The sequence below is a fragment of the Oncorhynchus tshawytscha genome, linkage group LG24, assembly GCF_018296145.1.
Source record: "Oncorhynchus tshawytscha isolate Ot180627B linkage group LG24, Otsh_v2.0, whole genome shotgun sequence".
NCBI classification, from domain to species: domain Eukaryota; kingdom Metazoa; phylum Chordata; class Actinopteri; order Salmoniformes; family Salmonidae; genus Oncorhynchus; species Oncorhynchus tshawytscha.
Window position 1 is genome coordinate 17,992,735 of NC_056452.1, and position 26,312 is coordinate 18,019,046.

A 26,312-nucleotide genomic window follows, 5' to 3' on the forward strand; every position below is an offset into this window, starting at 1 on the left:
AGATCGGGGCTCTTCGCTGGCCATGGCAGAACACTGACATTCCTGTCTTGCAGAAAATAGCGCACCCAACGAGCGGTATGGCTGGTGGCATTGTCATGCTGGAGGGTCATGTCAGGATGAGCCTGCAGGAAGGGTACCACATGAGGGAGGAGAATGTCTTCCCTGTAACGCACAGCGTTGTGATTGCTTGCAATGACAACAAGCTCAGTCCGATGATGCTGTGACACACTGACCCAGACCGCGACGGACACTCCAGTTCCAAATCGATCCCGCTCCAGAGTACAGGCCTTGGTGTAACGCTCATTCCTTCGACGATAAACGCAAATCCGACCATCACCCCTGGTGATTATAAAACCGCGACTCATCAGTGAAGGGCACTTTTTGCTAGTCCGGTCTTGTCCGGAGACGGTGGGTTTGTGCCCATAGGCGATGTTGTTGCCGGTGATGTCTGGCGAGGACCTGCCTTACAACAGGCCTACAAGCCCTCAATCCAGTCTCTCTCAGCTTATTGCGGACAGTCTGAGCACTGATGGAGGGATTGTGCGTTCCTGGTGTAACTCGGGCAGTTGTTGCCATCCTGTACCTGTCCCGCAGGTTTGATGTTTGGATGTACCGATCCTGTGCAGGTGTTGTTACACGTGGTTTGCTATTACGAGGACCATCAGCTGTCCGTCCTGTCTCCCTGTAGCGCTGTCTTAGGCATCTCACAGTACAGACATTGCAATTTATTGCCCTGGCCATATCTGCAGTCCTCATGCCTCCTTGCAGCATGCCTAAGGCACATTCATGCAGATGAGCAGGGACCCTGGTCATCTTTCTTTTGGTGTTTTTCAGAGTCAATAGAAAGGCCTCTTTAGTGTCCTAATTTTTCATAACTGTGACCTTAATTGCCTACCGTCTGTAAGCTGTTAGTGTCTTAACGACCGCTCCACAGGTGCATGTTCTTTAATTGTTTATGGCTCATTGAACAAGCATGGGAAACGGTGTTTAAACCCTTTACAATGAAGATCTGTTAAGTTATTTGGATTTTTACGAATTCTCTTTGAAAGACAGGGTCCTGAAAAAGGGACATTTCTTTTCTTGCTGAGTGTAGATATATTCAAGAAATTTCCAGATTTTTTTTATTTTAATTTTATTGAAAACATATGTTTAACCCTTTCTTATGGTTGGTGTCTTTATGGATTTGTCAAAAATCGTGTGAAATAAAACAGTACTTTTCTGTCGTTGCATTTATGCCTGTGTTAGTTGCCTTTTTACCACATATTATGCATTAATTAGTTCAATTAGACATTGAACCTTGTAAGAATCCTGGATCTATAAATCTGGTACAGTAGATGAGAAGATGCACTGCATCATAAACTACCAACACAACCGTTGTAGGCCTGATCACCAACAGCCTATAGGGAGGAGGCCAGAGACCTGGCCATGTGGTACCAGGACAACAACCTCTCCCTCAACGTGATCAAGACAAAGGAGATGATTGTGGACCTCAGGAAAAGGAGGACCGAACACGCCCCCATTCTTATCGACGGGGCTGTAGTGGAGCAGGTTGAGAGCTTCATGTTCCTTGGTGTCCACATCACCAGCAAACTAACATGGTCCAAGCACACCAAGAAGGTTGTGAAGAGGGCACTACAAAACCTATTCCCCCTCAGGAGACTGAAATGATTTGGCATGGGTCCTCAGATCCTCAAAAGGTTTGACAGCTCCACCATTGAGAGCATTGCATCACTGCCTGGTATTGCAACTGCTTGGCCTCCGACCGCAAGGCATTACAGAGGGTAGTGCGTCCTGCCCAGTACACTATTGGGGCCAAACTTCCTGCCAAATAGGACCTCTATACCAGGCAGTGTCAGAGGAAGGCCCTAAAAATTGTCAATTGACTGTTCTCTCTGCTACCGCACGGCAAGTGGTACTGGAGTGCCAAGTCTAGGTCCAAGAGACTTCTGAACAGCCTCTACCCCAAGCCATAAAACTCCTGAAGATCTAATTAAATGGCTACCCAGACTAAATGCCATTTCCACCCACCCCTTTTACGCCGCTGATACTCTGTCTTTATCTATGCATAGTCACTTTAATAACTCTACCTCGACTAACTGGTGCCCCCGCACATTGACTCTGGACCGTTACCCCCTGTATATAGTCTCACTATTGTTATTTTACTGCTGCTCTTTAACTACTTGTTACTTTTATTTCTTATTCATATTTTTTTTAAACTCATTGTTGGTTAGGGGCTTGTAAATAAACACTTAAATGTTAGGTTGTATTCGGCGCATGGGGCTAATACAATTTGATTTGATGTCAACGTTGTGAACAGAGTACCCCGTGGTGGTGGGGTTATGGAATGGGCTGGCATAAGCTACGGACAACGAACACAATTGCATTTTATCGATGGCAATTTGTATGCACAGAGATACCGGGACGAGATCCTGAGGCCCATTGTCGTGCCATTTATCAGCCGCCGTCTCGTTTCAGCATGATATTGCACGGCCGCATGTTGTAAGGATCTGTACAGAATTCCTAGAAGCTGAAACTGTCCCAGTTCTTCCATGGCCTGCATACTCACCACACATCACCCATTTAAGCATGTTTGGGATTCTCTGGATTGAGGTGTACGACCGCGTGTTCCAGTTCCCGCCAATATTCAGCAACTTCGCACAGCCATTGAAGAAGAGTGGGACAACATTCCAGAGGCCACAATCAGCAGCCTGATCAACTCTATGTGAAATCCATATATTAGGGCCTAATTAATTAATTTAAATTGACTGATTTAGTTAGTTCATATAAGGAAATCTTTGTATGTTGTGTTTTATATTTTTGTTCAGCATACATAGCCTAATGGGCATAATCACAACATGATCTGTTAATGAAATAACATACATTTTGTTTGACATGTTAGTCCTGCAGTTTTAAACAATACAAGGGGCTTGAAGTAGCCTACTTCAACATGAATTTCGAGTACTGGAATAGCCTAGCTTGAAAATCCTCAATTTGGTGCTTGAAAAGTCCTTGTAATTATTGTAGCCAATTTTTAAATTCTCCTGCTCCCTTATAATTATCCGTAATTTAATTTTTGATCAGATTTTGTGAGAGATGTGGCCACTTTTGTTAGTTAAGATATCTCAGTTTGGATGTCGACCCACCACCTCAAGCTCAACATCGACAAGACAGAGATGCTCTTCATCCCGGGGACGGCCTGCCCGCTCAAAAACCTCTTCATCAAGTTTGACAACTCCACAGTGTCGCCCTCCCAGAGTGCAAAGAATCTTGGCGTGACCCTGGACAACACCCTGTCGTTCTCTGCAACATCAAAGTAATGAGGTACATGCTCTACAACATCCGTAGAGTACGACTCTACCTCACACAGGAAGTGGCGCATGTCCTCATCCAGGCACTTGTCTTCTCCTGTCTAGACTACTGCAACTCCCTTTTGGCTGGGCTCCCTGCTTGTGCCATCAAACCACTGCAACTTATCCAGAACTCTGCAGCATGCCTGGTGTCCAACCTTCCCAAGTTCTCCCATGTCACCCCACTCCTCCTCACACTGACTTCCAGTTGAAGCTCGCATCCACTGCAAGACCATGGTGATTACCTACGGAACAGCAAGAGGAACTGCCCCTCCCTACCTTCAGGCTTTGCTCAATCCCTACACCCCAACCCGAGCACTCCGTTCTGCCACCTTCTGGTCTCTTGAACCTCCCACTCAGTCCAGTTCAAGCTCTTCTTAGTCCTGCCACCCAAATGGTGGAACCAGCTTCGCCCTGAAGATAGAATAGCAGAGTCCCTGCCCATCTTCCGAATGCACCTGAAACACTACCTCTTCAAAAACTATCTTAAAATATCCCCCTCCGCAAATGCATCCAGCTAGTGTGTAGAGTCACTAGCTTGATGTAGTCATTGGGTGTTAGGAATATGGGATCAAATACCTCCCACTTTTGACGACTTGAATATTGTCCAAATACTTATGTCATTATCAATTTTTTTATACCTTTTATTTAACTAGGAAAGTCAGTTAAGAACAAATTCTTATTTACAATGACTGCCTACTGGGGAATAATGGGTTAACTGTCTTGTTCAGGGGCAGAACGACAGATTTTTACCTTGTCACCTCTGGGATTCGATCCAGCAACCTTTCGATTACTGGCCCAACGCTCTAACCACTAGGCTACCTGCCGCCCCAAAATGAGGGGGACTAGATATTTAAAGTACATTTCTAAACGGTAAAAAATAAATGTATGAAATACCCTAAAATAAAAAGTGACATTCTAAACTGTCGCTTCATATGAAACATTTGATCTCAAATTCAAAAATGCTGGAGTAAAGAGACGCATGTAAAATGGTAGCTTCACTGTCTAAATGCGTACGAAGGGCAATGCGCATGGAATGACAATACTAAGTGTTGAGTTATTTTGGTAGCAGCTAGTGGGGTGCATGAAGTCAGATGATATGAATCATACCATGGTTGTAGTCAGAACATTAGTGAGCTCCACACAAGGGATTGCTTTGCCTTTTCTCACTAGTGCAGCTGTGTCGTGTGTTTTAGTATGTAAATGATAATTGTTCCAGTTTGAGGATAATTAACATGATCACAAACCTCTAATCGACCTATAAGCCTCACCTCATTAGGCAGAGAAGTGCATGATGGGATGTGTGTTTTTATAGGACCACTGCAATGTCCTTGCTTGCGAACAGTCTTTAAATAGGGACATTATTTAAGCCCACTGCCGGTACCGGTGGCACTATGAACAAACAAGTCGTATCGATGACTCCGAATTAGGTCTTAATCCGTTGCCTGAAGCGAGTCGGCTGGTGACCAATCCTGTTTTTGCCATGGGTGCTATCCAATGCTATTATTTCTTGTTCCCAGAGGAGCTGGGATAAGGCCATTGGTGAGACCGAAACTCAACACACACTCCTCTCTGTGGGCTTTGCTTCTCATTATTCCTCTGCTGTGCCCTAGTGGAAGGTTGAATTAATGAGTCTTTGATCAAGCTATTGGGAAGTAGTGTGTTGGATGCTCTGAGGCTGGCGGCTTTTGTGGAGGTTCCCTTTGAACTGAACAGTACAGTGTACACACTCACACTCCCCGATGGCTCAGGAGGAGCGAGGGCCGAAACCCCAGACGTGTATGCATTATTCAATCATCCACCCCTGTGTACTGTGGAAAGTGCCAAGGCATATAGGTGCGTGTGTGACGTATTCCAGACGACTATTGGGGGCGTGTGTGTGTGTGTGTGAAATCAAATCTTCCATGGGTAAACTGAGACATCTCCAGTGACGAAGTCTAGGAGAATTGTGCTTCCCTTCCAGTTACTGTCCACTCAAAATTCACACCTCAAAGGAAACTGTCCACTGAGTCACAGTTGCAGACTTGGAGTCTTATCTCTTTAGCAAGATTTCTTCAGGCCTTTTTTCAATTTTGAAGGCGTTTATTTTTTGCCCTCTGCCCCCTTTCGTTATTTGTGTTACTGCATTCAATTCATGCCCTCATTCCAAATGTTTCTGAGGGAATGCGGTCACCTTTATCATTCCACAACATCTCCGTTCCAAAAGAGTGAGATCCTCCAAGGACTTTTTCTATCGTCTTTCTGTTTTGGTGAACACTGGGGTGTTTTGACGCCAACTGAACGTCCCCACTCGGAGTTGAAGGCTGACTCACTGAACACAGCAGATAATAATTCCCACTAACTGTGACTTCCTTTTTGCTTCTCCCTCAGGTGATGTTGGCGGCGTCCTATTGGTCGTTGCTGGCTCCGGCCATAGACATGGCGGAGGATTCGGGGAAGTACGGCTCGTTTGCTTTTGTCCCCGTGGCGGTGGGCTTCGCCCTGGGAGCGGCCTTCGTGTACCTGGCTGACCTCATGATGCCTGCTCTGGTGAGTCCTGCTGCAGCCTCCCAGAGAGGATATTTCTTCACACACACATAGCACTCTGACATGCCATGTCAAACACAATAGCCTAAAAAATTGGCCTCAATACACTGTTTAAATTGTGCATAAACCACAGGTAATATAGGCCTACCTGTTGGAAATGTGGTGTAGGCAGTACAGGATAAGGGATGGAGGGAGAGAGGGTAAGTTATAAGCCACAATTTGCTGGCCTGGTCTTTCCAGACAGTAGTGCCGTGAGAGTGGTTTGAAGCCCATTTAAGTGTAATCACTCAGGCAATTACAGGTTTTCTGCTTCACCCAGTCACAACAACCTATTTTTTACATGGCAGTGGATGCTCCCATATAGATGGGAAATTAGGTTATTTGATACTGTTAAATACAGTGGTTTCTGTTCTGCACTAGATCAGTGGGAGTACCACTGATCAATTTATCAAAAATGTAAATAGGATGCAGTTGGTGGTCAATTGAAGTAAGCTAAACTGAAAGTATGCCATTTGTTAAACTATATCCTAACACCCCACATTATTCCACAGTGATTAGACATAATCACAAATCATTACAGTGGTCCTCACCATCTTCTCCTTTCCCCTCCTGCTGCTCCTCCTTTTTCTCGACCTCCTCTACCTTCTCCTCCTGCTCCTCCTCATCTCTAGTTTCCCCAGTGTGGACAGTGGGAGGACAGAGCAGTGTAGAAATGGGGAGGGGAGATGTGGGGTCTTGGCGGGGGGCCAGGGTGCCCCCATTGGGGGTCGGACCGGGTTGTTTGGACAGCTGCTGGTGTCACTTTTACTGGCTCCTAAGCAAACACTGGGCCCTGAATGAGAGAGGGAAGAGCAGAAAACTAGAGAAGGCAGTGCTAGCCTAGCAGCAACATCGCCCGTGTCTGTCAACCCCTTGCTGAACCCCTTCAACCTGGTGATAAGCGCTGCCCTGTTCCTGGAACTCTCTGCATCTATCTCTCTCGTTTTCTCTCCGCTATCAAAGCTACAGTTTCCCTAGTCCCGGTCTTTTGCGTGCCGGCAGCGTCTCTAGGATAAGGGGAAACAAACGTCAGGAGGTTGGGTGATGGTGGAGCAAGCTGTTGCAGGATTAAGTGTCATAGGACCAGGCACAGTATCTCAGTATCTGAAGGCAAGCTCTTTGTCAGGGAGATGCTACTGACTTAACTGGACCTGGTCAAACAATAGCTAGGCCTGCATCTTATTCTCAGGCTATTTTGTGTATTGCACATCTGCTCACCTCTGCACACCTCTCCTCTCTAAAAGAACATCCTTCTAGACTTGATTAAGCTATCCAGCCAGGTAGCTGGGTTGACTGGAGTTTCTATGATGTTAGCTTCTTATCACACCTGTGTAATAAGCACACTAATTACCCCATGTCTAGTGGTATCCATGGCAACCACAGCTGTGCACAAGTTACAAATCGGGTCACAGGATTTTGCCCCTCACAATGGGAGTGTTGCATCATGGGAGATAACATTAGTTCCCATCCACAGCAAGGGCTGAGTGTAACAATGACAACATGTTCAGCCCCTCAAACAGATTACATCTTCCATGTTTGCCGTCTCTCGGGTGCCTGTCTCTTCTGAAAATGAATGGTCAGAATGTTTAGGCCAAGTCATTGTTGCCCGTATTTACGATAGTACCCTGTTGATCGCCGACAGTGTTGACTTTCAGAATATTTATACCCCAGCGTTTGATGAATACCCATGACTACACCTAGAGACCACTGAAAGCTTCTCCTTTCTCTTGCAACACATTATCTGGTCATTTATTTGAAAGGAAAATTGAGATCTTAACCAACTTTTTTTTTTACAACATTTTTTACACTCATAGCATTCAATACAAACTGTAATCCATGAGCATACAACCTATTAATGGATAAGAGCAACACATAAAAAAAAATTAAGAGTAAAAAAAATGTACATCGATCATGTCTTGTAGTCTTAAAGTGACTCATTAATCAATGAGCAGAAATGTGGGATTGTTGACTTCATGTACTGTTCAGTTCTACACTTTGTTATGGTCAGTTTGTTTTGGCTGCGATTGTCTTGGCTGTCGCTTTGGTTCGAGTCAGGGGGGTAGCCAGTCTCTGAAGCTGACAGCGAAGTCGATGCAGAGTTGTGTCTGGTCTTTCATGAAGCCAGGGTAGGGACAGGGTCTGAAGTGCCTCAATATAACTGGATTATTCTCCTAGGATGGTGCGGCATGCTCTCTTTTGAATATGCTCCAGGTCATCAGACTGGGCCTGGGTCAGTGAGCTGTGCCATGCTGGAGCGGGATTCTCCAGGGTGGGGCGTATGTTGCCTGTGGAAATGCTCATCTGGTCTTCCTGTGACAAATCAAACCTTTTTAAGGAATTGAAGGAGAAGTTTTATGTTCCTCTTGGTTACCATAGTAAGAACCTGCTCGCCCCCATTGCAAGTCCTCCTGTACAATTACCCCTAAAATATTCACACACTCACATACTTTGAGATTCTGGCCCTCGATCCGGAGAGGCAGGATTCAGTAACATTCTGCTTACATGAACCCACGTGTCAAAGTTTCAGGGCCTGCTGCGGTGTGCTGATGTTTCCTGTTGTACACGTGTGGACCAGGTTTAGATCGTCAACATATTGCCACCTATTGTCAACATCCCAGGCTACACTGTCTATGACCGCAAGGAAGATGAGAATGAGAGGATGAGAGGGACGTTCCTTGATCCACACTGCCCGCCAGTCTGAGAGACTGTCTTGGTAGCGTACCTGTTGTTGGCTGCTTTGAGGGCAGGTCTGACACCCAGTTGGATTAGGCATTCAATGGTTACGGTGTGGTCGATTTAAAAATAAATAAATTGTCAAATGCCTTTGGAAAAGTCAGTGGTGATGAGGGTGGTTATGGGTGATGGGATGTTTGATTGCTTGTATAAACAGTCCAGGAGGGTAACGAGTGCGTGGGAAGATCTTTCTGGTCGGCTTCCAAACTGTCTATGTTGGGTGTTATGTCTTCTTTCATCCAGGTGGCAGCGACGTTCTCAGCAATTTTGGTGGTTGTGGTGTCCGGGATATTGGCCGTAGCTAGTTGACCAACGGAGGGTGGGTCTTGGGGATGGGCAGGACTGTGGCTTCTTTCCACTGGGAGGGGAATTCACCTAGCTGGAGTGAAGAATTGAGGATGTCACAGACGTTGCATGCGAATTCTTGTAGGATCCGCTGTGGCACGCCGTCGGGGCTGGGGGCTTTGTTGATTTTTACCACACGCGGCTTATCATACACCTCCCTGGGTTTGAGTTCCGGGAGACGCTGCGGGATAGGTAGGAAGGCTGATAGGGTTGTTGTGTCCACAGGGGTTAGTGATTGGCTGACCTGAGTCATCCGGTTGTTTTAATTTAATTTGCTATTCCAACTTTGTTGTTTTGAACATAGTCAGGAATATTGATTTTTAGAGAGGGTCCTTTTTTCATTCCAGCCACCTGTTTGTCTGTGCCACTGTTTTGGGTTTTCTTTTTTAAGATGAGCAGTCTGGTTAGAATAAAATGTCTTTCACGACGCATGGCTTTTAGCTTGGTAAATTGTCCTGGGTTCTTGTGGGTGGTGGTCTGGATGTGAATTAAGTTTTGGTGGAGTGCATTGTTTAAAGTTCATGGCCACTCAGAGGAGAGTTTATTTCCAACAATAGTTTGAATATCCCGGGAGTTACGACCTGCTCGCTTCCCTTTCCGGCGTCTTCTGGCATCCTCTGGCAACGACAAAGTAATGGGTGTCCGCATCTTTTGAAAACTTCCTAAGAATATCAGTGAGTAGCTCTGGGATATTGAAGCAGGTTGATGAAGTTGGTTTAATTGTCCAGGTTAGCATTTTCGGAATAGGATTTCAGGATATCTACAATCTAGACTTGATAAGCTACATTAAGTTTGAAGTAAAATGTGTACACACAAAAACAATTTAAATATTAAATTAGCAGGAGTAAATAACCCAAGGTTGGCAACCACGGAACCTAAAGATAAAGATGAATAAGAAACATCTGAATGAAACAAGCATAACTTGCTTTGTTAGCCTAGTTGTCATATTAAAAATGAAATGTATACATCACTCTTGTGGGCCCTAGTATAATGTCATATAGTGCAGGTGTGGCCATTAGGTATATAACAAACAGCCTTATGTTCTGAAATACCAAGGCTCTCAGCTCTGCAGGACTCCTGGTGAGGAGGCAGGCCCTCAGCAGAGCTACGGGTGGACCCGGTTCCAGCCACAACCTCAGAGGGACACAGCGGGTTACCGTCGTTACAGAACCCTCAGAGTAAGAATTGGCCGTTTCAGAAGACAATCCTAACAAGAGAGAATGTAATTTGTGAGAGGAGTAGGTTGACTATAGTGCTAATTATTGTGATGGGGATACCCTGAGATGAGGTGTTGCTTGGATAGCCTGTAACATAATAGGAATATTTCAACAGGTTTGTTTGTGGAGGCTAGATAGGCTTTATTAATTTCATGAAATGGTAAAACTGACCTCATTACTAAACTGTGACCTGAATTAATCAGCCTGTTTTAACACAGCAGGCAGTGCTTGCTTCCCTGTCCACCCCTAAAGGACGTAATGTGCTCTCCCATCTGACACCATCAAAGGGACGGGTCACTTGGAACGACAGCAGGGGTGATGGCAGGTCTGCTTGCCTATCTGTCTCAGCAGCTTTTTCATACTGTGGCCAATAGGCATGGTGTTTAATTCTGTTTGTGCAGCCATGGATGAGAATTGCAGACACTTTGGGGGAACAGGGAGAGGGAGAATTAACAGCAGACTCATACATTTCCTCAGTGAAAACAATGCACTGAGCAAATATCAAATTAGCACACCCTATTTGACAAACAAACAAACCAAACAACAGCAAAGTCTTCTTGTGCTTTGTTGATTTAAAAAAAGCTTTTGAATCAATTTGGCATGCTATACAAATTGATGGAAAGTGGTGTTGGGGGAAAAAAGCTTACAACATTATAAAATCAATGCACACAAGCAACAAGTGTGCGGATTAAATAGGCAAAAAACACATTTCTTTCCACGGGGTCGTGGGTTGAGAAAGGGATGCAGCTTAAGTCCCACCCTCTTCAAGATACACCACCGTTCAAAGGTTTAGGGTCACTTGGAAATGCCCTCGTTTTTAAAAGAAAAGCAAATTTTTTTGTCCATTAAAACAACTTAAAATGGATCAGAAATCATTGTAGACATTGTTAATGTTGTAAATGACTATTGTATCTGGAAAGGCAGATTTTTTTATGAATATCTACATATGTACAGAGGCCCATTATCAGCACCATCACTCCTGTGTTCCAATGGCACGTAGTGTCAGCTAATCCAAGTTTATAATTTTAAAAGGCTAATTGATCATTAGAAAACCCTTTTGCAATTATGTTAGCACAGCTGAAAAATGTTGATCTGATTAACGAAGCGATAAAACTGGCCTTTAGACTAGTTGAGTATCTGGAGCATCAGCATTTGTGGGTTCGATTGCCGGTTGAGGACTTGTGAGGCGTCTTTCTCAAACTAGACACTCTAATGTACTTGTCCTCTTGCTCAGTTGTTCACTGGGGCCTCCCACTCCTCTTTCTATTCTGGTTAGAGACAGTTTGCTCTGTTCTGTAAAGGGAGCTGTACACATTGTACGGCAATTTCTCACATGTAATAGCCTTAATTTCTCAGAACAAGAATAGACTGACGAGTTTAAGAAGAAAGGTCTTTGTTTCTGGCCATTTTGAGCCTGCAATCGAACCCACAAATGCTGATGCTCCAGATATTGCTTCTTTAATCAGATCAACAGTTTTCAGCTGTGCAAACATAATTGCAAAAGGGTTTTCTAATGATCAATTAGCCTTCTAAAATTCTAAACTTGAATTAGCTAGCACAGTGTGTCATTGGAACACAGGAGTAATGGTTGCTGATAATGGGCCTCTGTATGCCAATGTAGATATTTCGTAACAAATCTGCCGTTTCCAGCTACAATAGTCATCGACATTGTATTGCTGATCAATTTGATGTTCTTTTAATGTAAAAAATGTGCATTTCTTAAAAAAAACAAGGACATTTGTATGTGACCCCAAACTTGTGTGTGTGTAGGTAGATATTGGTGAGGGCACTAGAACAGTCTGCAGCACCCAGCCTCACCCTACTAGAATCTGAAGTCAAATGTCTGTTGGCTGATGATTTGGTGATTCTGTCCCCAACCAAGGAGGGCCTACAGCAGCACCTAGATCTTCTGCACAGATTCTGTCAGACCTGGACCCTGACAGTAAATCTCAGTAAGACAAAAATAATGGTGTTCCAAAAAATACTTCCGGCGCCGACAGAGATGGCCGCCTCGCTTCGTGTTCCTAGGAAAGTATGCAGTATTTTGTTTTTTTACGTGTTATTTCTTACATGGTACCCCAGGTAATCTTAGGTTTTATTACATACAGTCGGGAGGATATAAGAGCAACGTCAACTCACCATCATTACGATCAGGAATACGACTTTCCTGAAGTGGATCCTGTGTTTTTCCCACCACCCAGGACAATGGATCGGATCCCTGCCGGCGAACCAAAACAAAGACGCCGTAAAAGGGGCAGGCTCTGGAGACGGGCACATCGCGCACCGCTCCCGAGCATACTACTCGCTAATGTCCAGTCTCTTGACAACAAGGTTGATGAAATCCAAGCAAGGGTAGCATTCCAGAGAGACATCAGAGACTAACGTTCTTTGTTTCACGGAAACATGGTTCACTCGAGACACGCTATCGGAGTCGGTAAAGCTAGCTGGTTTCTTCGCGCATCGCGCCAACAGAAACAAGCATCTTTCTGGTAAGATGAGGGGCGGGGAGGTATGCCTTATGATTAATGAGACATGGTGTGATCATAACAACATACAGGAACTCAAGTCCTTCTGTTCACCTGACTTAGAATTCCTCACAATCAAATGTCGACCGCATTATCTACCAAGAGAATTCTCTTCGATTATATTCACAGCCGCATATATTCCCCCCCAAGCAGACACATCGACGGCCCTGAACAAACTTTATTTGACTCTATGTAAACTGGAAACCACATATCCTGAGGCTGCATTCATTGTAGCTGGGGATTTTAACAAGGCTAATCTGAAAACAGCATATCGATTGTGCTACCAGGGCTGGTAAAACCCTGGATCATTGTTATTCTAACTTCCCACGACGCATATAAGGCCACCATTGTTACCGTTCCCAAGAAAGCTAAGGTAACTCAGCTAAACGACTACTTCCCCGTATCACTCACTTCCGTCATAATGAAGTGCTTTGAGAGACTAGTCAAGGACCATATCACCTCCACCCAACCTGACACCCTAGACCCACTCCAATTTGCTTACCGCCCCAATAGGTCCAGAGACGACGCAATTGCAACCACACTGCCCTAACCCATTTGGATATGAGGAATACCTATGTGAGAATGCTGTTCATCGACTACAGCTCAGCATTTTAACAACATAGTACCTTCCAAGCTCATCATCAAGCTGGAGACCCTGGGTCTCGACCCCGCCCTATGCAACTAGGTACTGGACTTCCTGATGGGCCGCCCCCAGGTGGTGAGGGTAGGTAACAACATCTCCACCCCACTGATCCTCAACACTGGGGCCCTACAATGGTGCGTTCTGAGCCCTCTCCTGTATTCCCTGTTCACCCACGACTGCGTGGCCATGCACGCCTCCGACTCAATCATCAAGTTTGCAGACGACACTACAGTGGTAGGCTTGATTACCAACAACGACGAGACGACCTACAGGGAGGAGGTGAGGGCCCTCGGAGTGTGGTGTCAGGAAAATAACCTCACTCTCAATGTCAACAAAACAAAGGGGATGACCATGGACTTCAGGAAACAGCAGAGGGAGCAGCCCCCTATCCACATCGACGGCACAGTAGTGGAGAGGGTAGTAAGTTTTAAGTTCCTCGGCGTACACATCACGGACAAACTGAATTGGTCCACCCACACAGACAGCGTGGTGAAGAAGGCTCAGCAGCTCCTCTTCAACCTCAGGAGGCTGAAGAAATTCGGCTTGTCACCAAAAGCACTCACAAACTTTTACAGATGCACAATCGAGAGCATCCTGTCGGGCTGTATCACCGCCTGGTACGGAAACTGCTCTGCCCACAACCGTAAGGCTCTCCAGAGGGTAGTGAGGTCTGCACAATGCATCACCCGGGGCAAACTACCTGCCCTCCAGGTCACCTACACCACCCGATGCTACAGGAAGGCCATAAAGATAATCAAGGACAACAACCACCCGAGTCACTGCCTGTTCACCCAGCTATCATCCAGAAGGCGGGGTCCATACAGGTGCATCAAAGCAGGGACCGAGAGACTGAAAAACAGCTTCTATCTCAAGGCCATCAGACTGTTAAACAGCCACCACTAACATTGAGTGGCTGCGGCCAACATACTGACTCAACTCCAGCCACTTTAATATTGGAAAAATGTATGTAAAAAATGTATCACTAGACACTTTAAACAATGCCACTTAATATGTTTACATACCCTACATTACTCATCTCATATGTGTATATACTGTACTCGATACCATCTACTGCATCTTGCCTATGCCGTTATGTACATATTCTTCATCCCTTTACACGTGTGTGTGTGTATAAGGTAGTTGTTGTGAAATTGTTAGGTTAGATTACTCGTTGTCGAACTAGATGCACAAGCATTCCGCTACACTCGCATTAACATCTGCTAACCATGTCTGTGACAAATAAGATTTGATTTTGATTTGAAAAGGTCCAGTTGCCAGGACCACACATACAAATTCCCTCTAGACACTGTTGCCCTAGAGCACACAAAAACTATACAGACCTCAACCTAAACAGCGCCCCAGTTAACTTCCACAAAGTTGTGAACGACAATGGAAGAAGGGCCTTCTATGCCATCAAAAGGAACACAACATTTTACATGTACATCGTAAAACAACAAATAATGCATGCAGAGCAGAATTAGGCTGGTATCCACTATTGATCAAAATCCAGAAAAGAACCCCAGGACAGCAACACAATTAGACTCAACTATATCATGAGAAAATAAAAAGATAATTGCTTGACACATTGAAAATAAATTTTCAGAAAAACTGAGCAAACTATGATGCTATATGGCCCTAAACAGAGAGTACACAGCGGCAGAATACCTGACCACTGTGACTGACCCAAATTAAGGAAAGCTTTGACTATGTACAGATTCAGTGACCATAGCCTTACTGTTGAGAAAGGCAGCCTTAGGCAGACCTGGCTCTCAAGAGAAGACCGGCTATGTGCACACTGCCCACAAAATGTGGAAACTGAGATTCACTTCCTAATCTCCTGATGACCATATGAGAGACACACGATTAAGCAGACCCACAAATAATTCAAGGAAAGTGCAGCTTTTTTGAGGTCATTGATAAAGTAGTCTACAGTACTATTGCCAAGAGATAAGCTATAGGTGTACCTAATGTTGGAGTCCCCTCGAAGCCTAACATTGAAGCCTACCTTGCGACAGAGCTGCAGGAATTGTGACCCGTTTTTGTTGTCGTAGTTGTGCCAAGGGGGGCATATGGGGGAGGGAATGCTGTCACCTCCATGTATAGTAGGTGTGTTTGTTCCCATCTGTGCTGAGGGTGTCAGGTTCTTGTCCAGTTCTGGAATTTAGTTTGCCACAGACTAGTACATGTTCTTGGGCCTGGACATGATTGATTTCCCCTTCCAGGATGGAGAAGCCGTCTTCATTAAAGTATGGGATTCTAGTGGGGGGATATAGTGTTGAAGTCAGAAGTTTACATACACCTTATACTAATAAATTTAAACTCAGTTTTTCACAATTCCTGACATATAATCCTAGTCAAAATCCCTGTCTTAGGTCAGTTAGATCACCACTTTTTATTTTAAAAATGTGAAATGTCAGAATAATAGTAGAGAAAATGATTTATTTCAGCTTTTATTTCTTTCATCACATTCCCAGTGGGTCAGAAGTTTACATACACTCAATTAGTATTTGGTAGCATTGCCTTTTAAATTGTTTAACTTGGGTCAAATGTTTCGGGTAGCCTTCCACAAGCTTCCCACAATAAGTGAATTTTGGCCCATTCCTCCAGACAGAGCTGGTGTAACTGAGTCAGGTTTGTAGGCCTTTTTTAAACTTTTTTGTCCTTAAGCAATTTTGACACAACTTTGGAAGTATGCTTGGGGTCATTGTCCATTTGGAAGACCCATTTGCGACCAAGCTTTAACTTTCTGACTGATGTCTTGAGAGGTTGCTTCAATATATCCACATAATTTTCTTACCTCATGATGCCATCTATTTTGTGAAGTGCACCAGTCCCTCCTGCAGCAAAGCACCCCCACAACATGATGCTGCCAACCCCGTGCATCACGGTTGGGATGGTGTTCTTCGGCTTGCAAGCCTCCCCCTTTTCCTCCAAACATAACAATCGTCATTATGGCCAAACAGTTCTATTTTTGTTTCATCAGACATAAGGACATTTTTCCAAAAAGTACGATCTTTGTCCCCATGTGCAGTTGCAAATTGTAGTCTGGCTTTTTTATGGCGGTTTTGGAGCAGTGGCTTCTTCCTTGCTTAGCGACCTTTCAGGTTATGTCGATATAGGACTCGTTTTGCTGTGGATATAGATATTTTTATACCTGTTTCTTCACAGAATCTTCACAAGGTCCTTTGCTGCTGTTCTGGGATTGATTTTCACTTTTCGCACCAAAGTATGTTCATCTCTTGGAGACAGAACGCGTCTCCTTCTTGAGCGGTATGATGGCTGCGTGGGCCCATGTTGTTTATATTTGCATGCTATTGTTTGTACAGATGAACGTGGTACCTTCAGGCATTTGAAAATTGCTCCCAAGGGTGAACCAGACTTGTGGAGGTCTACAATTTTTTTCAGAGGTCTTGGCTGATTTATTTTGATTTTCCCATGATGTCAAGCAAAGAGGCAGTAGTTTGAATGTAGGCCTTGAAATACATCCACAGGTACACCTCCAATTGACTCAAATGATGTCAATCAGCTTATCAGAAGCTTCTAAAGCCATTACATCATTTTCTGGGATTTTCCAAGCTGTTTAAAGGCACAGTCAACTTAGTGTATGTAAACTTCTGGACCACTGTCTGTCTGTAAACAATTGTTGGAAAAATGACTTGTGTCATGCACAAAGTAGATGTCCTAACCGACTTGCCAAAACTATAGTTTGTTAACAATAAATTTGTGGAGTGGTTGAAAAACGAGTTTTAATGTCTCCAACCTAGGTGTATGTAAACTTCCGACTTCAGCTGTAGGTGGAACACAGGAGGACATTTATCTCGGTATAAATAATTTCCTTTTGAATTTCTAGCCAAATGTAAAATGTTCCTGTTTTGAGTGAGTTAGTTTTGATTTATACTAAAATGGCATACCCCTGAGTCTCTTCCCTGTTTCACACCTGGTAGTTTGATGGATGGGACTACCAGGTCTCTGTAACCTGGAGGGTCTCCTCTATACCAAGTTTCTTGTAGGATGACAAACCCAATTTTGAAATTCCATCACAGTAGTGAATAACAAACACTATTGTAAATACAACCCATTTTATGTTGATTTATTTTCCCTCTTATACTTAACTATTTGCACATAGTGACATTTTAAATATCTTTATTCTTTTGGAATGTGCTTTGGCAGAGCGAGAGAGAGAGAGAATGTTTTGAAGATGAGGTCCATGTAATAACTGACGTTGTTGATTCTAATCTTAATGTGTCTAGTCTGTTAGTTATGATAATGGGTTGAATGGGTGTGTTTAGTGATATTGCACACTCAACAGTCTACCTTAGACGTTCGCTAAGAGCCGTGGTTGTTAATCTTTTTCTCTCTAGGCTCTTTTGTAAAGCCTTTATTACCAGTGAGAATCGTTAATGAAAGCTTTCATTTTCTCATACCTCACTCCACTCAGCCCAGGTTACACACACCACTCATTACTGCTGTGAGACACGGACACACACACGCACTTAGATGTGGATACGGGGTGTCCTTTAAAAAGTCTTACTTTACTTTATCTGATTTAAAGTCCTTAAGTCTTAAAATGTCTCAAATTCAATTTTCAAAGATCTTAAAAAATGTTATTGCGATGACTACAGGGTTTTCATTACATTGTGCCGCTGCATAATTGTTACAAAAAAAGAAAACCTCAAATAATACTGGAGGCCAGGGCTCAACAACAAAATTATTGGACGTGCAGAATATAGATAAATCAAGCAAAAATAAGTTGCGCAAAAATCACCATGTCAAACAATTAGGCCAATCCGATCAGAATTGGATCCGACGCAATGTTTTGCATACTGTCCTCCCAATCTCTGTAGAGCGCATCAGAGTATAATTATTGTAGGCCTGCATTGACAGGCGTGAGTGATCTTTCAAGCGAGATGTGGTGTTTGAGATCAAAGCGAACCTAGCCTGGTTTGCACATTTGTTGAGAATTATTGCTTTTGAGTTATTTGCCCAGTTATAGCACATTTTTGGTCAGCAATGAATATCCTGGAAAAGTCATGGTGTGTGCATCACTTGCGTGTGGGCCGTTGCCAGAGGAGAGTGAGAGGAGAGACATTTGTGCAGCAGGTAAAATGTGACCGATCGCCTTGATTCGGTCTTATGTAGCAAAATTTGAAATTGTGTTTTTTACATTTGATAAAAGCAGAGACCCAGAGCTACAAAATGCATTTGAGGAACAATGGGAAAGTAATTCTGCTTTGAAAGTTGATGAACTTGTAACCTCACTTTTGAGAAAATGGCCTTTAAATGTTTTGGTACCTACACGAGAGGCATTCTGTGTCTACACCTATTCAGCATCGTTCACACCCTTTTAAGCTTTATCCCCCACCCAAACTTAGACCATTTTACTTGCCCTAGCAGAGCTGGTTAGGCTGTTCATATTATCCAGAGCTTTGGTGACTGTAACTGTGCTGTTGGTAACAATTTAATTATGCTTTTTCTGCTGACTTTTACTGACACCAGCCATTTTCAACGAGTGTTGAGCGTTCGTAAATTCATCAATTATTCTGTGCTCTTGCACACTCAGATGAGAGTGCTCTCAAATCTGAGTAGATGGCCAGACTGAATTTACAAACGCACCTGAAATGGTTACTTGCACACTGGAGTCTTTTTTCGTTAAGACATGTAGCTAGCTAGTTAGGTAAACAATGAACAAACACAATCCCAACTCATGATGTTACTACCCTGCATGAATCTGCAGGTGTCTAACCAACCAGGTTTAATGTTAGCTAGCTAACATTAGGCTGTAATTTAGCAATGCAAATGGCTCTGAGTTAACAATTTTGCTAGTTAGCTATTAGCATGCGTTAATGTTATTGTCATGTCTGATGTCCTAAAATAACTTTACACCTGCACTTGTGTATGACCAGGGGCGGACTAGGACAATAATTAGTCGCATTTTATCCACACCAGCCCACATTAATAGCTTGCTTTTATATAAATAATGTTTTGTTTCATTTAACTACCGAACATTATTTTATCGAGGTGATGTCCAATGTCAGCCAGTGGTAACTCGGGCCATGTAAACGTTAACATTTTTCCACCAGCCCAGCCAACAAAGAAATATTCCCCCCCCATCTGGCATTTGCCAAATGGCCAATCCGCCCCAGTTTTTAACCACAAATAGCCACCAAGTAGTTGATAAACGGGCAAAGTGTGTAGTTGCATACTCCGGTTGTAAAACAGTGTCTCAAGCGCTCAAAATTGGCTAGGATTATCTTCTATTCAATACTGGCCATGTAATTTTGACAAAGTTTAGAAAGGATTTTAGAATAGGCTAATTGACAAGTAACTCCTATACTGTGTACTGAATATTTTAACCTTACAAATAGATAAACATCTTAGTTAGCTATCTCACCCACCTTAGGCATTTGATCCCTGATTTATTGAATGAGGGAATTCTTTTATAAAGACAAAGTATTTGGTTGTAGTTGCAGGGTGGCACAACCCTATCGGGTGTGCAGTCTTTACCTCCAGCCCTGCTCAAACACACCACGTTATAAAACACAAATAAGGTTCTTGATAAGCGGACTCTGGTGTGTTATGCAGGGTTGGATAAAAAGCCTGCACTCCCAGTGTCAGGGTTCACTATACCCTTCCCCAGATCTGTGCCTCGACACAATCCTGTCTCAGAGCTCTACGGACAATTCCTTCGACCTCGTGTCTTGGTTTTGTTCTGTCAACTGTGGGATCTTATATAGATAGGTGTGTGCCTTTCCAAATCATGTCCAAGCAATTGAATTGACCACAGGTGGACTCCAATCAAGTTGTAGAAACATCTCAACGATGATCAACGGAAACAACAGATTCAACAAATCAGCTGCTCACCAGGACCTTGTTAAGCTGATTGAAAAGCCTGCACACCCTGTGGCCTACCTCTCCAGATGGCGAGTTGACCACTTGTTTTGATACAGTAACAGCGTTGTATGTTTTACTTGAAGGCATTTTTTTCACAGTGGTATTGAGTATGATTATAGTTGGTATTGGTATCTAAGCCAAAATTCTGAACGCTTAGAGTTTGTGATCTGGCCAATGATTAGCCCATTGGAGTAGAATAAACAAATGCAGATGGGCAACCCATACAGTTTTCTGTAGCCTAGCCACTATGCTACTATGTCTGTTAGGCTCCAGGAGAATGCTCATTGCTAAAATAGCACACCTGCCTGATAATATGAGCCATGTAGGCTATAGTCTTTGAAAGAGCCATCCTTAAAAAAATACATTTTTGCCAACATGGGATCATTTCCGGAGGGTAAAATTTGCAGGTGTGTGGTGCGCGCAGGCCTCAATTGATATTAAATGGCATTCCAAGTGGCATTAAAGGTCTGCTGCAGATAACCCAGGGTATCGCAGCTTCCATGAAGTTTCATTTAAGACCTTTTTAATGCCACTTGGAATGCCATTTTAATATCAATTTTGAACCCTGGGTTATCTGCTGCAGTGAATGGCAACAAACGAGCAATTTGTTGTCTCCCGTTTTATTCTATCTTTCTCCTTCTAACCAAAATTCTTGACTTGGCGCTGTAACGCCTTGATCACACCGACAGCGTCGTTACATTTCAGCAGTGGTGTAAAAATACTTGAAAGTAATACTTTACTATTAATATGGCCTACTTTTACTTCACTACATTCCTAAAGAAAACAATGTACTTTTTACTCCATACATTTTCCCTGACACCCAAAGGTACTCATTACATTTTGACAGGAAAATGGTCCAATTCACACACTTATCAAGAGAGCATCCCTGGTCATCCCTACTCATCCCTACTCATCCCTGGTCATCCCTGGTCATCCCTGGTCATCCCTACTCATCCCTGGTCATCCCTACTCATCCCTACTCCCTCTGATCTGGCAGTCTCACTAAACACACTTTCTTTGTTTGTAAATTAGTTGGAGTGTGCCCTTGGCTATCCGCCAATAAAAGAAAAACAAGAAAATTGAGCTGTCTGGTTTGCTTAATATAAGGAATGTGAAATTATTTATACTTTTTACTTTTGATACTTAAGTACATTTTAGCAATTCCATTTACTTTTGATACTTAAGTATATTTAAAACCAAAGACTTTTACTCTAGTATTTTACTGGGTGACTTTCACTTTTTCTTGAGTCATTGAGTATTGAGTACTTTTTGAGTACTTTTTCCACCACTGCATTTCAGGACACCAGAAGTACATTCATGTGTTTTTTGCATTGCGTTACAGAGGTAGTTGAAGTGCATACAGTGTCTTGCATACAGTGGATTTTCGAACGTATGTGTTAAACTGCATGCGTAGACGGCTTCACAGAAATGGTAGAAGAAGGTGAATGTTGAACTTTCGTTGCACACATATCCAGTTGATGCCGAGTACCATTTTGCGCAATAGCACTGTAGGTGTGATCAAGGTGTAACCCATGGTGCTCTGTGTTGTCTTCTCTCTCCCATATTACCAGCGCTTTAGATCAATGACTTGTTAGGGGCTCCACATATCCTCCTCTCCCCGTACCATTAATATCTTATCTGAATGGAGTCGCTGTGATTTATTATTTTCTTGAATAAGTAATGTTTTCCCATTGGCAGTATTACGCCCCGGGTTCCTGGAATGGCTGTAATCTATGTTTTATGAGTGGGCGCTGGACTGAGTCCTCTGTTATGATCTCATAGGGATGGATAGTGTATGGAGAAACCACACTTAATGGCATGGCTTCATGTTTCGGTCCAAAGTGATTTGCAATTATGAACATTGGATCTAGCTAGCTGATTTTCTCTGTCTTGCATCAAGCTGGGCTGCCGTTTCCATGGGGCCCTGTCTCTAAGCATTATGGGCCCACAGTGGGCTTATCCAGTGTGTGTCTGTGAGTAGCGGCCCCCAGCTCCATCTCCAGGCAGAGGCCAAGTGAGAGGTGTAACTAATTGGCCCCGGGCGTTTAGATGTCTTCAGCAGGCCCGGTGCGGTGGCTCTTTCCCCCTGCAGTGTGTCAAGTTTTAGGATGTGATCTACTGCATTAATGATGGTCCGTCTGCTGGCATTAGAACCAGCCTTTTCCTGCGCCGCCATCATTAAAAAACGTCACCAGTCCACTTCCACCGCCCAGGTATCGCCTTCAGTGTGTCTCGATACTAACAGGAACCTCTCGTATACGGCTCAGCTTCCCCCTCGCAAGGACAGCGAAGGGCGCCACCAAGGGCTCTCGTTTTAAGAGTGGAAGATGAAGAGAGGGAGAGAAACACACAGATTGAATGAGACCTAGAGGAATAATTATATTCCTGCAGTACTGGGTACAAACAAAAGCTGTTTGCGACGTAAGAATAGTGATCTTCAAGGAGATTGGCTGACCGGTCCGTTTCATCTGCTGTTTTGAGGGGGTAGCTTTAGCGTAAGACTTAGGTTAGGAAGAGGAATAAATTGGTCTCACTTAGGAGCGCAGGGCTTTGATTTATTGAAATGTTGTTGTGTATGTATCGTGAATGAGTTCTTTGTATGTGTGTGTACGTGCTTACAGTCCATGCTACATCTCAGTGGTGTGAGTCTTTTTTTACGAAGGGAAAGCTTCCGTCGTGCATCATGCAGCAGGTCGGTGGCGGTCGGCAGCATTGCTGACGGCTTTGTTTATTAATGCGCTGTATACAGAACTCATTGTGCACACGGAATATCACACCTCGGACCAGTGATCTGCAACATGCCAGCCTGTGTTTTTCCTTCCGCTGTTGCTCTGAATAGTCATCCACCTTTTTTTAAATGTCAGCTCACAAACTCAGTGGCTCCCTAGTTCTCTGCATAATGTGGTGAGAGCTGATGATAATGATCACCTTTTATTCATTTCTCCATTTAGACAGGCTATTCATGGGTTGCCCGTTTTATTCACAATATTGTTTTGAAGACTGAACATTCTAAATGTGTTCTCAATTGGCACCGATTATGATTTTCACAAAAGTGCATTATAGTGATGTAATTTAAAAACAAAGCCAAATAATCAGTAGGAAACTTTTTTTATGATAATTTTAATGTTGACAGATTGCAATGATTTCCTTATTTCCCTGCCGTGTCATGAAAGGGTGCGGCGCGATACAGTTTCCCCCAAAAAATCTTTGTTTATCTAGCAGTGGATACGATCACATGCAACTTCAAATGCAGCTCGTGCAAGTTGTGGCTACCATTTTTATGTCTCTGTGTGCAGCCAAAATCCCGACGTATCCCTTTAACAAATGTAATAGTATTTTTAACTAGTAGAAAGTAGCGCTTCCCTTCCTCCTCTAAGGTACACAATAGTACATTTTGGTAGATAGAAGGTGCTCTTTGGAAAAAGGGGTAAATGGGTCATCAAAAAGAAAGGAGGACCAAGGCACTCTTCATATAATTAATTAAAATGCTTTTATTTGTATGGCATGTTCAATAGAACAGAATTTAAACCGACACGTTTCGGCAGAATGGCCTTCGTCAGGGAGTACAAAAAAAAGGAAATACAATGTTCTCTTTTGAACAGCTTTTCCAATTAGCCCTAATCTATCAAAATTGTCGAAAAATTATCCAAGACATCCTCTGTTACCTTCATGTTTGTAGATCTTTTTCCTGACAAATCAAATGTTATTTTCAGCGTCCTGTGTTAAGTCCCACGTTGATCTGAGAACTTGATCTTTTTCCTTTTAACAGGACATGATTGGAAATATTCAATGTGGTCCTTCTCTTTAGTTGCCAAATCACCCTCTCAACGCTTTTTCACTTTTTTTCAGCTTCTTAGTGGCTGAGTATGACACAACCCCTCGATACTTTGGGAAACCTGTCAAGTGTACGCCGGGAATTGGATTATCTGTTGATTGGGAGTTAGAGAATAAAAAAAAAACTCTGATAAAATATGATGTAAATGTATGGTCTTTAATAATGGTTGTTTTCTATCTCCAGTGTCTTGATGGATTTGGTGACCCTTTGAAGTTGCATTCCCAGGATCACCTCAGCGTGATAAGATATGACTATGTTTCCTATATTAGCAGATAAAACAGGCTGCAAAGATGTCTTGTGCATAAAAAGCAATATATTCGAGTCTGACATCCATGTGGTGCAGAGAAAAAGGTTAACTCTCTGTTGGAGGGATGGAAGGGGGAAAGGTCACATAGCTTTTAACGCAACCTAGCTTGAGGACAGGATGAAGCTATGCTCCAGGGAAACTTGTCAATAAGGGGGTTAAACAATTAAAATATCCTCCAACCGCAGCATTATCTGAGCTTTTGATTCTGAGAAGTGTCAAAATACCTTGGGGGGGGCAGGATGTAAATATTCATTGTGGATTTTTTTTGCCCTTGTAAATGACCTTTAATTAGATCATAACAACTAAATGTATATTTCACACAATTCATCACCTTAAGTGGTAGGTTATTTTTCACAAGAATTGCGACACCTCTACTACTGGATGTAAATGATGAGAAACACTTTACCAAAACCCCCTTACTGAAATTTCAGATGCTCCTTATCATCCAAATGAATTTCTTGCAACATTTTTTTTCTTCCTTTTTAATGGGATTATGGCTCCCTCTAATGTTCCATGTACACACACTGCATTCGGAAAGTATTCAGACCCCTTGACTTTTGCCCACATTTTGTTATGTTACAACCTTATTCTAAATTGAGACAATGCCAGCCATCCTGTCGGATGTTCAGACTACTTGTAGATGTAAGAGAAGAAATACGTACTGCCCTGCCCACTTCACTGTTGCTCCTAGCAGAGGAAACTGCAGTTCTGAAATACATAAAAAAGTGTGAAGACACGCCACAGCGTACATGTTAGACCCCAAGTATGCTGGCAAGATCATCCTGTCTGGTGCAGAGATCAACAAGGCCTATGGTGTCATCACTACCGTGTCTCGACACCTTAGCCTCTTCTTGGCAGTCTGTTGATCTGAGGCGCTTCCCCTGTTGCCACCATCATCCTCCAAATCTCACCAACATCAGCTGCCTCAGAGCGCAGCTGGTCCTTGTTTGGGAACACACACACCAAAGCAGGCAACAGGCTGACCAATACAACGGTTGAAAGATTGGTGGCCATCCGGACAAAATTAAAGCTTTTTGAGCCTGATAACGAGCCATCCTCAACAAGGTTGGAAAGTGACAGGGAAGATGTGGCCTCAGAGTCTGATGTTCAAGAGGTGGACATGAGGAGGTCCAGGGGGAAGACATGGAATCCTGAGAGGAAGACAACCAAAGCATTTGTTTCATTTTACAGATGCATGTTGAAAACATTTTTGGGAGATGCGATGGATCATTGGGTATCTTTCAATATTCCCTTCAGTTGTTCAGTCAAATCATCCCATGTAAAGAGTCAACTCATTTAATTAAAGTTACATTCGTAACTAAAGCGTTTTTTAAAATATTTATATTGGAAGGATTTAATAATTTGCAATTATGTCTACTTATGAGGTAAAAGGTTTATGTTTCTGTCTCCATATGATATGGTAAATATATCTAATGCAAAAACATCTACATTTAAATTATATGAATTTGCATATATTTCCGTAAATTCCCATGGAATGTTTTCACCTCTGAATATTCCCCAAAATGTGCAACCCTACTGAAGAGTCACGTTAGGGGTCGCTGGCAAGTATCAACATGGGCTTTGAGTCCAAGGTAAATCCAAACAAGATCTTTGGTTTACTTGTTCTGATGCGATACCATGGACGTACACTGTATAACTACGTTGTATGTTTTATGAATAGCACAGGGATGTAGGAGATTGACTTTCTTCAGTCAGTTCTACACCTTTTTATAAACTAGTTAACACTTGCTGTTCGGTTGTCAATCAAAGCACAGTAAGTAGCCTATGCGCGTAGTATCCGTGTCTGTATATGCCTATGAAACTCGCAAAAGAAAATAAATGAATGTGCCACATACCGCAGACTGACAAACCAGCACTGTTTCTCTGTCATCGCTCATTTTGTG

General features: G+C 43.2%; 1 protein-coding gene across 2 annotated transcripts in view; it reads left to right on the top strand.

Moving 5' to 3' along the window:
- LOC112223514 (zinc transporter ZIP11) overlaps positions 1-26,312 on the top strand; it is a 132,433-nt gene that overhangs the window by 15,385 nt on the left and 90,736 nt on the right. For both annotated transcript variants that reach the window (XM_024386569.1, XM_024386570.1), the window contains exon 4: positions 5,718-5,876. In XM_024386569.1, coding sequence (XP_024242337.1) covers positions 5,718-5,876 — 159 coding nt within the window. The remainder of the gene's footprint in view (positions 1-5,717; positions 5,877-26,312) is intronic.